This window comes from Papilio xuthus, unplaced genomic scaffold, assembly GCF_000836235.2.
Source record: "Papilio xuthus unplaced genomic scaffold, Pxut_1.1 DF827777.1, whole genome shotgun sequence".
NCBI classification, from domain to species: domain Eukaryota; kingdom Metazoa; phylum Arthropoda; class Insecta; order Lepidoptera; family Papilionidae; genus Papilio; species Papilio xuthus.
In genome coordinates this window covers 13,205-29,607 of record NW_013530872.1, presented here as the reverse complement: position 1 = coordinate 29,607, position 16,403 = coordinate 13,205, and the positions used below count along the sequence as shown (strand labels likewise).

At 42.6% G+C, this 16,403-nt stretch overlaps 3 protein-coding genes across 4 annotated transcripts in view; 1 reads left to right on the top strand and 2 right to left on the bottom strand.

The window, feature by feature from the left end:
• The window catches only part of Atac3 (Ada2a-containing complex component 3), a 5,718-nt gene extending 5,458 nt beyond the window's left edge, over positions 1-260 (top strand). The window contains exon 12 of the mRNA XM_013308971.1: positions 208-260. Within this exon, the coding sequence (XP_013164425.1) occupies positions 208-260 (53 nt within the window). The remainder of the gene's footprint in view (positions 1-207) is intronic.
• Positions 66-3,364, bottom strand: LOC106116043 (UPF0396 protein CG6066). 2 transcript variants are annotated; one of them, XM_013309762.1, is made up of 6 exons: positions 2,848-3,364; positions 2,042-2,189; positions 1,533-1,765; positions 901-1,174; positions 314-548; positions 66-163 (listed from the first exon to the last, which is right to left on the bottom strand). In XM_013309762.1, the coding sequence occupies exons 1-5, from the start codon at positions 3,200-3,202 to the stop codon at positions 374-376; spliced, it is 1,185 nt and encodes a 394-aa protein (XP_013165216.1). In that variant the 5' UTR covers positions 3,203-3,364; the 3' UTR covers positions 66-163; positions 314-373. The 2 variants fall into 2 exon arrangements, with proteins under 2 accessions (XP_013165216.1, XP_013165217.1); XM_013309763.1 differs by having other exon boundaries at positions 66-156.
• A 10,512-nt stretch (positions 3,365-13,876) lies between these two features.
• Positions 13,877-16,403, bottom strand: part of nAChRa3 (nicotinic acetylcholine receptor subunit alpha 3) — a 4,831-nt gene continuing 2,304 nt past the window's right edge. Inside the window, exons 4-9 of the mRNA XM_013309575.1 lie at positions 16,056-16,236; positions 15,824-15,939; positions 15,063-15,368; positions 14,818-14,973; positions 14,418-14,682; positions 13,877-14,116 (exon numbers count right to left, since the gene is read on the bottom strand). Coding sequence (XP_013165029.1) covers positions 13,916-14,116; positions 14,418-14,682; positions 14,818-14,973; positions 15,063-15,368; positions 15,824-15,939; positions 16,056-16,236 — 1,225 coding nt within the window. The 3' untranslated portion in view covers positions 13,877-13,915. The remainder of the gene's footprint in view (positions 14,117-14,417; positions 14,683-14,817; positions 14,974-15,062; positions 15,369-15,823; positions 15,940-16,055; positions 16,237-16,403) is intronic.

Below are 16,403 nucleotides of genomic sequence, written 5' to 3'. Positions count from 1 at the left end.
CGGCGTGCGGCGGCGCGTGCTCGTGCAGCGCGCGGCTGGCGGCGGCGCAGCGCGCGCTGCTGGTGCTGGCGGGGGAGCTGCGCGTGGCGCGCGCGCGTCTGGCGGCGTACGAGCCGCAGCCCGGCTGAGAGCCCGACCACAGTTCACTGTCGACAACTGTGAACTTACAGAATATTTTTTATTGATTTTTGTTAATTTTGTATATAGCAAAAGTTTTTTGGGATTTTGTAAAATGTATTTGCATAATCTACCCCGTTTAGTTTTATTTTCGGTCGCATCCTAATATCGCGTAGGTTCGAAGTTGTTTGCTTACCTTCCTTTATGCTGAAGTAAGAGGAGGCGCGGGGCTGTGTGTGGGCGCTGGATGTGGGCGCTAGGTGTGGTCGCGGCGCTGCGCACGCGCCTGCAGCACGTCGCGGAACTGCGCGAGGATGGCGTTCTCCCGCTTGGCGCGCTCCTCCTTGCTGAAGGCGGCGAGCGCGCGCTTCTCGTCCGCGGAGTAGATCTGGTTCTCCTTGCGGATGCGCACGGCCTCCATGCGCCGGTGTCTGCACACAATTCTCGTTAAAGTCACTCGCTTCTATATCTTCGTTGAGTTATTTCATTTTTTTATAAGCAGATATTGCACCAAAATAAAAAATATTGTGTCTAAAGCTGCGCCCACATCTAAAATATAAAACCCTTAAAATAGTATTTGCGTAAGGCAAATTTATTTTACATATAAAAACGATAAATTTATTTTAACATAACAAAAATGAACTGGAATAGTTAAGGTAGTTTTTTTGTAATTTTGAACACGCGGCACGCAACACGCGGCGCGCAACACGCGGCACGCAACACGCGGCGCGCAACACACAACACGCGGCACGCAACACGCGGCGCGCAATACGCGACACGCACCTGCTGCCACTCATCACGTAGCCGACGGCTTCGTAGCCGGCGATCTCGTCGGAGGTGAGGCCGATCTCTCCGCGGCGAGGGATGCGCTTGCCCTCCGCCACGAAGGCGGCCATGGCGGCGCCTTCGCCCGGCAGCAGCGCGCGCCCAAAGTCGCGTGGGCCCAGCGCGCCCACAGCGCCGCCCGCCTCGCGCGCCGCCGGGCCCACCGCCTCCTCCGTCGACCCTTTCCTATTCGCTTTTAACGATTTCGACACACTTTCGATTTCTTCCGCTTCTGTGAAAATGTATGAACACGAGGTATTTCAGTAAATGCAATATTTAAACAGAGGATCATCTACGGTCGGAACAGAATGAGCGACAGTTCGAGGGACCTCCATGTTTTTATCGCTTATTGAGGCTCTCTCTGACTGGATTTTCTATCTTATGGAGGTCGTCCGTAGGATCCGGATAATGACTCGACTGTCCCAGGTTCAACGTTACCTTCGTCGTCAGCTCATATAGTCGCCGTTGAGTGGCTGGAGCCACAGGAATCCTGATACATTATACATTTATAGAAAACATCTCCGCAGACACAGAACACCTTCGATACAAGCATGTACGACAAAGTATAATGAGTAAGTAAAACAACTCACGTCCCTTCTCGACCCAGACGTCTTCGCTGGAGCCGGACTCGGAGCTGGACTCGCTGCTCGAACTCTTGGACTTCTTCTTTTTTGCTTTCTTCCGCGCCTTTTTCACTTTCTTTAGTTTTTTTTTTAGTTTCTTTAGTTTAGTTTTTGTGTCCTCTTTGTCCTTAGACTTTTTCGATTTTTTCTTTTCTTTACTTTTGGCAGAATGGCTCGGCTGCGAAGGCTCCTCATCGGAGCTAGTTATAAATAACAAGATTAACAAATAACTACATAATAACTGCCGTTTAACCACAAATAGTTTCACTTAGTAATGAGAGCAACAATTACATAAAAATACCTCTTATGTATAAAAAGCATTGAAAGGGATGGCTCAATAACATTGTTGATGTAAGTTCTCCACTTGCAGTACTCATTTAACTATATTTGTTACTGGCGGAGATTATTGCACTACAATTCAATAGAAATATGCACTCAGATGTTTTGATCCTCTCTTATACAACATTGGTACTTACTCTGGCCTGAGAGGTGATTTGCCCCACACAGAGGACACCCCGGTTTGTCCGATGCGCTCCCGCTCCTCACGCCGGGCATCCAGGAACTCTTCCTCCTGCGGCTTGTGTCTGCCCCGTGCCCCTGACCCTGGCCCCGCCAAACCCAGCCCTGCAATTACTATTCATATCAATCCAATCACATCTATACTAAAAATATTTTAAATTTATTGACTAAATTTCAAAACTTAAATATCAATTGATAATGTGGTTGTTAGGTGGTATGAGATACCTTAGTTAATACCTAATCACCATATTTTCAATGGCACCGACATTATACTCGGATGGGAGCACTGGAAACTGGACTAGGGGAAACTTGTTCCAATTATATTAAGAAGAGCAGAGCATTGATTAACCAAAATAATCTAAGTAATCTGTCATTGAATGCTATCTGAAATCATTTGGGTAGATGAAATGAGAAATAGTCAATCCTGCAGATCAAGACTTGATCAATTTTTACCCATTAAAGAATTGTCTAGAGGATGAGAGAACAGGGCAGGAAAACACAAGAAAAGATATATTTCAAAGATAGATGACTGATTTCTAGGACAGGCATAGTAATTTGGTAAGTGGTCATTCCATTGAACCTTGTGTGAATAATCAACCTTCAACTGCATATTATTAAACCCAAAAGACATTTCATTAGTCGCATCAACTCACAATTTGTCTATGGATATTTTTGGCGGGTGAAATGTTTCTTCACTTTCTTCCTACACTAATTAATCTTAAATGCTAATATTTATGTACAGTAAGTAAATAGAAAGGGTAACCTGAGCCAAGCCCACCACTATTGCAATCTCTTAATGAACTCCGGCCACGATCAAAGTCGTTTCGGCGATTTTGTGCCGCACGTGACTTCTCCCTGGGTCTGGTGTTGGAGTCTCTGCGGCCAGCGTCGTCGGCAGCGCGACGATCTTTGCTGCGGTCTCTCCGCTGCTCTCTGCTGAGGTCTCGCTTTATTCTGTCGCGGCTGTGCTGCCTCTCTCGGCTCCGACTCCTTGGCCGGCCGCGGCTGTCGCTACGGCGCCCGCTGTGTCTCCTACGACTGCCGCTGCGATGCCTTTCGCGATTTTTGCCACCGTGTTCCTCTGTACTGCGATGGCTACTGCGTTCCAGATCACTCATAGTTTTTTTGGTCTTCTGAAATTATCAGATTTATATAAATAATTTACACTCAACTATTCCACACACTCGTAACTTATAATAATGGTACAAATATCATTATTATAAACAAATTGTGAAAATGTTTTGACGGCTACAAACTGTCAAAAATAGCGTAACGTAAAAGAGTGACATTAAATGTGTTATTGCCATTGTTATTGCATAATTTTATTAAAATTTTGTTTTGAATTAAATATATTAACAAAACAATACTTTTTTTATTAAGTAATTTCAATCCTAAACAGATGAGTCATGAGAGCGCCAGAATCTCGTTTAGTGTTGCTAGTGAAAATTTTTGCCCGGCCGTGTGACATTGTCTAAATAGCCGTGTTTGTATGGTAGAAGATCAAGGGTGGACCGCCGTAGTCCTGTCCATTTAATCTTTATTCATATCAGTGCTATAGTCCCGCCAATATCTTTTTTTTTTGACATTGACATATTTTCCGACTGTCGCAAGTCCATTAAGGCAAAGACAATATTTATATACTCTTTGGGCAAAGACAAAGAGTCAAAGAGTATAGTAAGTATACTAGAGAAACGTAGCGTTCAGGACATATGTTTGTAGGTGTATATATATATACTATAACTTGCCGCCCTTGTCGTTTTTAACCACTGATCTCTATAGATGGATAAGTCGATGCTTGGCTATAAGCTATACGAGAACGTACACGTAAGCTCTCATCCGTATCCTGACGCATGGTCGTTTTCGGCTGACAAAAACATCCAGTGTACCAGATTGCTGCCGGACGTCCGAATGCTCAAGGTCAGCCCAAGATTACGCCCACGACTTACATCCGACAGTATGCACAGCTCAGTGTGAAGTATTTTATTATATTATTAGGTAGCAAACGAGCCATCTGGATTCCTTGATACAGCGGGATGACCTCCACCCATATACCTCCGCAGTTGCAGATACGTTGCTTACCTTTAATCGACGGAGGCGGAGATGTACAGAAAGAGAATATTTCCCCTTCATATGCCTTCCTCTTCGTGCCTCTCTCCGGCAAATCTACTTCCCCTTGCCATTCTTTACTTATAAGAAAAAAATGGGACGCAGCTGCAAGCAAAACATTTCGATCAAAAAAAAAATTCAAAATCGGAGTACGAGCAGCGAAGTTACGCGGTAATATACACAAAAAAAGAACATACAGACGAATTGATAACCTCCTCCTTTTTGAAGTCGGCTAAAAGGGTGCGAAGAGATTGAGGACTAAAATTAGGCCTCCTCAAAAGACGAAATGTGAAATTGCTTCCACTTGACGACTGTCTTCTGTGTGGAAGCAGTATTGCTCCAGGCGGGACAGCACATTCGTGCAACATAATATATTTATATAGACAATTTTATCATGTAAAAAAGTATCTATGTAATTATTTCGAAGTTTTTAAAATGTTACATTTTTTTAATTACATAGTACATTTTTCATTTCAATAAACTATTTAATTTTTAAGACGCTGTTGTACTGAACTATCCCGTTTTTTAGGAGGTTGAAGGAGGTGAGGTACAAAGCAAGCGCGGGGGGCCCCGTGCGAAATCGGCCGCGCGCTCTTTATATTTATCTCTAAAATTGACGAGGCGATTGCTTGGAAGTAACTACTTTCACTTTGTTCCAATTTGAACGCGCTCGTTGATGTTACATGACAGTTAACACTATAAATTATATTAGTTCGAATCAAAACCACCGCTACAAACCGCTACCATCAGCGCCAAATTTTCAAAATCAAATACGCACAAAAGAAAACGTCTTATAGCCGGTCTATTTTTAAGGTTCATTTTTTGACAGCCATTCAAAACTTTCCTTTCGTTTCTGATGACCAAAACTACGATATGTACGACATGTTATCGTCATCCTTGTCATTATCTCTGACAAAAAAGAGATGACAATATGTTGCAAACGGAGTTTTTGGTATCAGAAGACCAAAGTAAATATGAGCTAATATAAGAGTTGATTTTGGAAAATCGATGTACTTATTTAGACATACTTGCGTATGCTATTATAATTTCTATATACCATTTTTCATATAAATAATTTTTGCTTTGATTCTTAAAATGCATTAACACGGTATTTTTGTATTAGAAAAAAAAAGTATAAAGCTTTAAAAACATGGACACAATACTTTTTACAAACAAAATAGTACGAGTAATTTAATAATGATAACAGTTGCTCGAACGAATACGTGAAGTAAAAAAATATTTCCTTTTTAAAAATAGTGCCAGGCGATAGTGTAGCTGACCAAATGTGAAAGAATTTTTCCAGGTACAGTAGTTTACGGAGCCTATTCAATGCAAACAAGAAAACAATCAAACCTAATGCCATCTAAGCGCATCACCACCACCTATAGCCCCTCAGGCGATACCAGCCGAATCGCGACAGAGGCTTGCGGTTTGATCGATTTCGGCTCCACACAAGTTATTTCGTCTTTTCCTTTGTTGTGGAAGTCACTCATTAGGCATCCTATCCAGCGCCCACTCCACCGTATATCTTCGTTGGTACGTGCGTACGAACGCATTTTTCAAATAAAATTCGATTAAAAATTAAATAATATAATGAACGTATCGAAAAACCGTTCGACCAGAATTTAGATATGTATTGAATAAAGCATTTAGATTTCTTAAATTCGTCGCAGTTTTGCAGATGTACAGTTTTTCCCACCGAAGAAGGCACATTTTCAAAAAATAAATTTATCGAGAAAATTGCATCCAATCAAAATTCTGTTCGACCAGAATCTAGTTAAAGGACTGAAGTTACACATACTAAAATATGACAAACCAAGTCTTTTTAGCGCAATTTGCGTCTGACAGCGCCTTAAAAGTTTATTACTAATTTATTGTGAGAGTTGAAGATAATTATCATCTATTATTGTTTTATTGAATTGAAATTTTATATGAATTCTTGAAACTAATTTATATTCTTTGGCGTTCGTTGACGTGCTTCGAATTATTTGTGGATCGAGGAAGAGGAGGGCTACGGCGCGGCGGCCTAAACGAAATTGTCAAAATTTTACCTTGAAAATTGCGGTACAACATCGTTCTTGAATAATCACACCGTAATAGTAAAGTAATATCAATTAATAATCAGATGAAAACAGTTGGTATCTGGAACAAATGGGGGATGGAGTGACATGGTTTTTTTTTAAATGAACTCGTGCTCGCTCGCCCATTATTTATCAAACTCATACACTATTTATCAAAAAGGTTAAAGATGTAAACGTGCTCCGATAGGGTACGGCATTTAGAGTTACAATCGAACGTGTGGCGATTTCACTACGCCCCTGGCAGGCAGCAATCATATTAATCTCGAACAAGTAACTAAAACCTTTTCGATTAAGAAATTGATTTAAAAGTAAGCCGGGCACCATCCCGGCGTGCCCTCGGCTAACCCGTGGCGTGCCCCCGGCGTGCTTCCGCCGTCCACTTATTATCTCCTACATTAAAATCACAATTTTGCATTAAATCATTCATATTTTTCGTGAGCTTATAAATAAAATACATAATCTTTTGCGACAAGAAAAGCGGCCAATTTTCGTTTGAAACCTTATTTGCACATAAATTGAGTTGTCAAATCAGTGTATATACACTCTCGTTAAATGAGTATGTATATAAGTTACTTATGTAGTTTACAGCTATGAATAATTTAAGTATTTGTGTGTTAAATTTGAAACTATCTGAATTTTATTGAAATTGTTAAAAAAAGTAGTTTACTTTTGACCTGATATATGGATTGGTATATAATCACATTTCATCGCACTTACATATATTATACATAATCTATTTTATATCCTTACTAATATTATAAATGCGAAAGTAACTCTGTCTGTCTGTCTATCTGTCGTCGGTTTTGTCTGTTCTTCTTTCACGCAAAAACTTGGTACACGGAGCCTGCAAAAGGACATAGGCTACTTTTTTAACGAGAAAAAGGAGTTGTAAGAGGTTGAAAAGGGGCTTGAAATGTTATATGGAAGTATCGTCATTTTTATAGACAGTAGCTTCAAACTACTTTTTTTAGTCTGTGCATTTGATATAAATAAATATGACATTCAATTTTTGTAAAAATGTTATCGTCAAGAGTCCAAAATAAAAAGAGGGCATTGAGGGCACGAGAGTTTGTGGAAGTATTAGGTTTTTGTGAATGTTTTGTGAGTTCAATATTCTATGTCGTTACGTACATACTATAAGTGTTAGTGAAATATGTAGCCTAAATAATTAGAATGCTACACAGAGACAGAATTTTACGCGGACAAAGTCGCGGGCACAGCTATAAGTATATATATAAAAGTATTCTGTAGCGTACAGCAACGTCGCGTAGCAATTTCTTCGTTCTGTAGAGATTCGTAGCGGTTTGTAGAGCAGCGTAGCGTTACGTAGTTTTTAGTAACAGTCCCAGTCCGTAGTGTTGTGTAGTGGAGTCCAGCAGAGCGACATTATGATTCTTTGAAAGAAGACAAACTCACAGAGTCACAGAAATCGTTAATATTAGAAATGGCCTATGAACAATTTTAGGCTGACTTTTAAGTTTCAAAATAAATTAATGCATGCAGTATTGTGAACTAAAAATATGTAATCTGTTATTTTTGTGCATTAGGGTTACCACATTACTCTCTAACTCAACTACCCTTCTTCCTACAAATTGCAGTAATTTTTGTAGTTTAACGACGTAATAACCGTTCAAGGCGGCGGCGGGTGTCGGCTTATCTCGAGACCGGGTCAAGGTCGCGCCGGAAGCAGCCCGTCCTGCTCGAAAGCTATTTGACCTCGCGGCAGCGGGGATGCTTGTGTAGAGCATCCGTGTTCCACCCGTCGCCGCCGCAGCACGCCGCCCGCCGCCCGCCGCCCTCCGCTCGCGCCGGAACACACTCACAACTATCTTCTGTTATGTCAGTATCGTTGCCACAGCAAAAATGTTCACCTCCTCGTCTTATCTACCTGCCTGTCTACCGCTTGACAAATTACATTGTATGCCATATTAGAGAACAGATACTGCAGCGTATCTTGAAAAGGTTCAACGATGACAAAGGCGTCACGACGTACTTACCAAATACGAATACGAAGATACAATTCCTTAGTAGTTAGTTAATGTAACCCTCGTAATTGCTATTCACTCGGTTACTCTGGTACTTAAAACCGATCTTAACAGGATTTTGAAAGGAAAGGAACTCATGAATGCGGGAGCAATATACGCGTAATACTTTTTAAAATTCCGCACCGACGAAGTTAATACAAGATAAAAAAAAAACCTGAGCCGCCTGCGCACTACAGCTGTGCCGGTGCGATGCTCGCAATAAAACTTGCTACGGATGTCACAATGAAACCTTCACAAGTACAATGTGCTAGGGTGGATGCCTCCGCCCCCACCTCCGCCTGCCCGCGTACTACTTGTGCTGGCGCGCCGCCAATGCCGCGGGGGCCATTGTACACATTTAAAGAGCAATGCCATCAAACCTTCTTATACGTATTTATAACATATTCTTATTGGGAATATTTTTCACTGAACTTTAGTGAACGGTCTACTTTGTGGTTACCAGTATCGCCACGACCTCTAGGTGGTGTATCAGTCCCGGAATAACTTCCAGGATACTCAGCCTCCATAATTTTCACTCGAGTTTCGCTTCGAGTTTGATAATCTCATAGTGATATTGATAAATTGCAGTCCGGTGAGGCGCGGGTGGTTCGCGGGTGGTGCGCGGGAGGGATGCGGGAGGGGCACGGGAGGGGCATGCAATTGGGTCAATGACTCACCATTGACCCAATTGTAACAGCTCATGATCAAATTTAAAGTACGTAACAATATGACCAGCAGCAACTCTTTATCGCCGGCAGTTTTAAATATACCTACTCGTATGTCGTAAATCGGCTACTTCTTGGGTTTCAATTTCAAAAGACTTTCCATATTAAACGTTTGTCACATTGACGTATACAACACGATCATTCTATCAAGATCTTAGACTAGGAAACAATATGACATCTTTAGAGCTTTATAAAGTTGTGCAACATCTGACAACTGACAAAGGCAGGCAGAAGGCAAGGGGGGGCGAGGCGGACGCGGGGGCAAGGCGGGCGCATTTGTCGTCGTTCTAAGATAACGCTTCTCGTCGCCGCGCGTCGTGCCACTCAAATACCGCGCCTCTCTTATCAGACACAAGACATTAAAGAAAGTTCTATCATGTTACATGATTACTTCATATTTTTTGTATAATATACAGGGTGTCCCAAAAGGTTACGTACATAGGGAGGGGGATGATAAGGGTGGTCACAAGGTTCACCAGAAAAATAAAATAACAATTCCCCTCTGGGTATTAAAAAAAATAAATGGCATTTTTTAAAAACTTAATAATGTTACACCTTCTGGGGCAATTTTAATTTTCTTTTAAATCTTTGTTAGTTTTATTGTTTTTTTATTTCATATTGATAAAGGGTTATTGACGATAACATAATAGCTAGAAGGTGTAAAATTTTTAAGTTTTTAAAAAATGCCCTTTATTTTTTTAATACCCAGAGGGGAATTTTTATTTTATTTTTCTGGTGACCCTTGTGACCACCCCTAACATCCCCTTCCTATGTACGTAACCTTTTGGGACACCCTGTATAGTCGTTTAAAGCATAATATTTGCTGATAACAAATAATAACATAGCAAGTTTGCCACTTGCGGTACTGTAATTTCGCGATATTAGTTTATAATTTTTATATCTCTACTTCTTAACCAGGATCAAACTTCAAATAAATTTACGATAAGTGAACGAAGTGTTGCATAATATAGTTTGAACGAGCAACACGACAGAGGCAAGTCTATTCCTTATATCGCTGTCTCGCTCTTGCGCTATGTCGTATGCACGTGATTCGCATGCTACCGACGCCACCGCCCGCCCGCTACCCGCGACTAGCACCGCGCATCCCACGCGCTTCCCTTGCGCCCTCGTCCCGCGATCCACACCTTAGGTATATCGTGCACTTTTATTTCATAAATATTTTTTTCGGGCAGAAAGGTAAATTATATATTTATTACCTGTCGCCTGCGATTCCGTCCGCGCGGAATTATATGTGTTCTGTAATTCTATGTGTTCTTCCAGACTATATTCTATATCCACGCCAAATTGTATCGAGATCCGTTCAGTTGTTCTGGAGATACCTTCAAACATCCATCCTTCCATCCATCTAAACATTCGCATTTATAATATTAGTAAGATAAGATAATAGTAAGAAGTAAGATATATAACACGGAGCGTCGGTGGCTCAGGGATTAAGCACTTGAGTCGTAATCTACAGGTTTTGGGTTCCAATCCCGTCACCAATACCAATGTGTTTTTCGCTACACATATGTACATTACCTGCGCATAGTCAGAAAGAAATTCAAAGATATCTGTGAAGTCCACCAACCATCATTTGACTAGCGTAGTCGACTATGGCCTAGCCACCCCTAACTCAGACTAGGCTCCGAGCCCCTCAGTGGGGACTTGTAGTGATGTTTGGGGGCTGATGATGATATATAGAAAGACTGAAAAACTTTTGCTTAACACTACGTTATTATCTCAAACCTAAACTTGAATGGATTCACAGGAATTTTGTAAGAATTGAATTCAGAAAGACAGCAGACTGGTGTGCGGAGTGCGGAGTGCGGCGCGGCGAGCGTGTAGTGCTGCTACGCCGATACGCCGACATTCTGTAGCGCGCCACTCAAAATCCCACAAAAAAAACTAACTATAATGAACTTAATACTTATTTCAAAATAACACCTTTTTAAACTTGGTTCTCCTTTTTATGTTCAATAATGTAAACTATATACGCTTGTCTCTTCTCGATTATAACTCGAAAAACGATTGGATTATTTGTTATAACGATTAAAGAAGGAAGTAGGTATCATCTGCTGGAAACTCAATGGAGCACCCATACCTGCATCTATCAAACGCGAAAAACATGGAGTGTCGATCGAGAGTTATGTACATAGACAAAAACTTGTAAAGTGTGACAACTGTCACGATTTATTGTCATAATATGTAACTTTTAACAGTTAGGTTGTCCAGCAAGCATGAATTGCGTGTTGAGGAAAGGAGAGAAGCGCGAGACAGCGCAGCGCGCGCCGACCTACTTCGCGCCTCGCGAATTCAAATCGATACGTCTCGCGTTGATGCTAAATTTATATACATTTATATTTTATCGAAACAAATTAATTATTTATTCGCCGAATGATGTAATAAAATGTAAGAGCCGGACTCGCTTGCAGCGTCACTGCGCCGCCGGCAGTCACCGCCTTGGTCTTGATGTGTACGAGTTGAAAACATTAGGATGACGGCCAAAATGTGGTTATTCCTTTTTAAAATATTTATACAAAACATTTAAGTACATAAGAAATCCTCTGTATTCTATTAACTGCACTACTTTTCTCATTAGCTCTTTGAGTTCCCCCACAACACACCCACAACACAGCCGGCCGATGGGGTTGTTTGACGGAGGCAACTTTTAAGCAGTCTCCATTTCCTACTCTTTTCTAATAATAAAATATAGTAGTAGTCGTGGATTTGATTTAATAAAAAGTGAAATATCCTTTGCGTATGGGCCGGGCCGCTTGCTCGTTTGCTACATTTGGCTATGATACAAGAAATTTGTTTTCCAAAACAAACTATTTAGTGATCCGTGATATTTATAGGTTTTTGTCTTCTCACAATATCACTAAAAACAGATTATAATGACCTCGGCGGGCGTCATCATGACGTGGGCAGCTCGTATTATTATAACTATTTCAGAAAATGACGACAGGGCATCAATCTCGCCGGAAATCATCAAAGTAAATTTAAACTGATAATAATTTATCTAAATTTAAAATGAAATATTATGGTTGAACCATTATACAGGAAGGTTCATTGGGTGTCACTACCTCGTCTCGCCGCTGAAGGAAATCAAAAGTAATCGTGTTTCCTGCACGGTGGCTCGAGGTTGCCGCGCCGGAAATCTAAGGCTGATCGATTGCAGCCGCAGCCCGATCCCGTCCCCGGCTGCAGGCTGCCTCTCACACATCTAGAGACATCGAGCTTGCACTTTATATCTCTTTATTCATACTGCAACAATGTTTGTCATTATCTTTTATAGATAACATATAAATTATAGTTTATCTTATTTTGTATGAAAACGATAAACGACCTTCGCTCTCAAATGTCTGAATACCTTCCTTTATGATTTGATATAAAATATCATACCTGTGCAAGGTAATGGCTTCAGTATTTAAAATAAAGTCAAAACAGACGTGTGAATTGTGTTATTTTATTGTTATTATTGTATACGTGTTATTTTATTGTTTCAGCAAATGTATGTACAAGGGGTGTTGTCTCCCGTTGGGTCGATCGTTGCAATGGCAATTTTTTTTTTCAATCTATAATTACATTAAAAATATCAAATTTTGCAATTGATCGCAACTTGTTTGATGTACATGATGAACATGAACTATACGAATTTAAGGTTCTTCAAAATAAACGTAAAGGTCCAAAACGTGGGGTGAAAATTTGTTTTAAACAACATTGGGACGAAGTCGCGGTAGAGAGCTATTATATATATATATATATTATGAAAAAAAAACGGTTTTATTTTTTAGTTAGTAGTTTAGATTTTTTAACGATATTTTAAAATACTACAAAAAATTTAGAAAGGCATAAGATACTGGAATGGTATCAGGTGGGCTGCTTGTCACAGCATTGCCACATCAGAACATTAAGATGAATCAAGATTATAAATATCCCTTATAATGGTCCGAAGCAAAAGATTAACGCGCGTTCGTGTTTCATTAACTCATCATCAACCTGGAACATTATAAATTTCATTAACGCTAAATTCCAAGGAAAATATTGAATAACAAGCGACCGGCCCTGGCTTCGCTTCGATCACGACGTGCCTTTATTTACATACGATTTTATTGACTTTCTTTAAATCTATGGTCAGGATCAGATCAGATTAGTAAAGGTTTGAAAAGTGAAACCAGAGAAAAATTGCGTAGTTACCTCTGATTAAAGGTCGTCACATGGTTTCATCGGGAGCTGACCTAGTTTGTAATATAATGATTGCTGGCTGAGAACGTTTCAAAGCCGGCGGTATTCGTGTAATCTCATTCAAGAAATGAGAACAACATCTGGGCATTACTTTATTATAACATTGCTGATGTTCCCATATTTTTTACTTATCTGAAATGTACAGAGCAATAATGTGACCGAATCTGCCGCGCGCGCGATGCCAATAAATATGTATGTATGTATGTATGTACATATATGAATCCTCATTAGTTACTGATAGTATTAATCACTATAAATTATAAACAATTACGGCGAATATAAAACAATTTGTCGCCCAATTTCAGTTTCAAAGGTGGTTTTTGCATTTATTTATGAAAAATCAAATAAAAGACTGAAAATGGCGGAACATAAATTAGGATAAAACGATGACATTGATATCTTTGGCAAATAAAACTACGCTTTATAAACAATCTCTTTAATTTTGTTTCTATCAAAAGAAATTCCACTGATTTTTGATCATTAGTCAATTCGTCGTAAAAACTATCGTTACAATATTGTATTTACAGTATATAGTGTAGAGGAGGTGTGGAGGAGGTGTGGAGGAGGTGGGGAGGAGGTGTGGAGGAGGTGTGGAGGAGGTGTGGAGGAGGTGTGGAGGAGGTGGGAAAGAGGTGTGGGAGAGGGGGGTGTCAGCGGGGCGGCGGCGGCGGGCGGGGCTTGGCAGCTGCGTAGGCAATCTCCGAGAGGCGCACGTCGATGGGCGCGCGCTCGTCGTACAGCGTAGGCGCTTGCAGGATGATGCCGGCCGAGCCCACGACTACGGCCAGCGTGAAGATCCACAGGAACAGCCGGTCCAGCACCATCGCCACGTACTTCCAGTCCTCTTTCACCTTACGCCACAGTACATCATACTTCTAACCGATCACGGAAACGAATAACTTGCCTTGCTAACATTACTTGTGTTTACAGTAAAAGCTTTTTGACTCGTGTTGCTTAGTATCGAAATAATCAACTATACAGTTGGACGGCAATTGTTGTGTTGGAGGTAATCTGTCAGAGACCGACATATCATAACGTGCGACACATCGCTCGTCATCATTTAAAGAACATACATCGCTAAACATGGGTCACTCGATTTTTGTCATATTTATCAAAATTGACAATATCATCTTTAGCTCGATAAGCACTTACCCTAGTGGATTCCTCTTCTTTGCGCGTCTGGTCCGCGATGTAGTTGATGCCGTCGATGGCCTTGTGCAGCTCCGGGCAGCGGTGCCACCGGCGCAGCGCGGCGCACAGTGCGGGCGCGTCGGCCGAGCCCGCGCCGAGCGGCCCCAGCGCGCCCGGCGGCGAGCCCGGCCGCGAGCCCGCCCGCGCCGCGTGCAGCCGGCACACGCCGCCCGCCCCGCTCTCCGCACACGTCAGCTCCATGGCCTCGCGGGCCACTATGCCCGCACTTCGAACACGACTTCGTTTCAAAATGCGTTTCAAATAGCTTATGTGCACATATGTACGAGTATGTAGTTGTGATGGCAAGTTTTGTATTGTATTCGTATTCGTATCGGGGGGCGGGGATAGGGGGGAGACTCACAAGCGGCTCCGGTGCGGGTCGAGGCGGCAGTGCGGGCGCCGCATGACCAGCAGACGCGGCAGCACGTGGATGAAGACGCGGCGCACCCAGGGCGCCATCGTGTGCGTCTGCGGCGACCTGAAGTGCACGTTCAGCACCACCACAGTCACGCAGATGCTGCGCACACAGACACACGCGCACGGATACAGACCCGCTATTCGTACGACAAATCGACCGGCGCGATAGCATCAGACCGAAAGACGGACCTGAAGGTGTCGAGGATCATCGTGAAGAGCACGAACTTGCCGAGCAGCGGCACGACGAGCGAGGTGGGCGGGATGATCTCCGCCAGCAGCAGGAAGAACACCGTCAGCGAGAGCAGGATGGAGATGGAGAGCGAGACCTTTTCGCCGCTGTCCGAGGGCAGGTAGAAGACGAGAACGGTCAGGAAGGAGATGCCCATGCACGGGATGATCAGGTTCACCGTGTAGAAGAGCGTCTTGCGGCGCATCGTGATGTTGAACGTTATGTCCAGGTAGGGCTCGTCGCAGCACGTGTAGAACTTCTCGTTCCTGCACAACACAACACGACACGACACTTGCAGTGTCAGAGGCCACCGGTACCCTCGATCGTACTCTCGACCGCACGATTCAAATACTTAACAACTGCGTATGTATCTACTATATGTGTATGTGTAATCACTTATTTGTATGTACTTATCAATTTATATTATAGAGGTGAACTTGTTCAGACACATTTTGTTTTGTAACAATTTCTCGTTTCCATTAAATTCAGGTAAACATCTGCTCGTTTTATTGTATTATATTATCGTATCGTATCGTATCGTATTGAGCTGTTCGATTACGAAGCACATATGATATTATTGTTGATTTCGCTTCTATAGAAATGATAGCGGGCAGCCTGTCAGGTGTGTTGAGCTTGTACACGAACATTTCTTGTGACCAGGTAAACGCAAAATATTAAAACAATATTATTATTTTATTACTAAATATAATGAATATAACACCTGACTGCAGGTACTTCCAGGATGTCCCATTCCACTGAAGTGTAGAACTCGGAGAGGTCGACGCCCAGCTCGACGACGTTGGTGCCGCGCGCCTCGTCGATGTGCCGCAGATCCACCTGCACAGCACACGGCACGCTCATTGCACACACGCCGCACACACGCTGCACACACGCTGCACACACGCGGCACACACGCGGCACACACGCGGCACACACGTCACTCTCAGGCTAACCTGGAAGCCGTCGTATGTCCACGAGCCGAACTTCATGACGCACGTCTGCTGGTCGAAGGGGAAGTACTCGACGTCGATCTCGCAGGAGGACTTGTAGATGGCGGGCGGGCGCCACTCCACGCGGCCCGTGTAGTTCAGTGTCGCCTTGGTGGCCAGCGTCACCTCGAAGTTGCCGTCGGCGCTGCTCGCGGTACAAACACGCGGTAAATACACGCGGTACATGCACGCGGTAAATACACGCGGTACATGCACGCGGTAAATACACGCGGTACATACACGCGGTACATGCACGCGGTAAATACACGCGGTACATACACGCGGTACATACACGCGGTACAAACACGCGGT

Bases quoted from the DNA above. Each gene is read 5' to 3' on its own strand.
- LOC106116043 (XM_013309762.1), bottom strand. From the start codon at position 3,202: ATGAGTGATCTGGAACGCAGTAGCCATCGCAGTACAGAGGAACACGGT. The intron at 1,175-1,532 runs GTGAGTTGTTTT...ACATTTTCACAG, and splicing joins CGTCTGGGTCGAGAAGGGAC to AAGCGGAAGAAATCGAAAGT. The intron at 549-900 runs GTGCGTGTCGCG...AATTGTGTGCAG, and splicing joins TACGTGATGAGTGGCAGCAG to ACACCGGCGCATGGAGGCCG.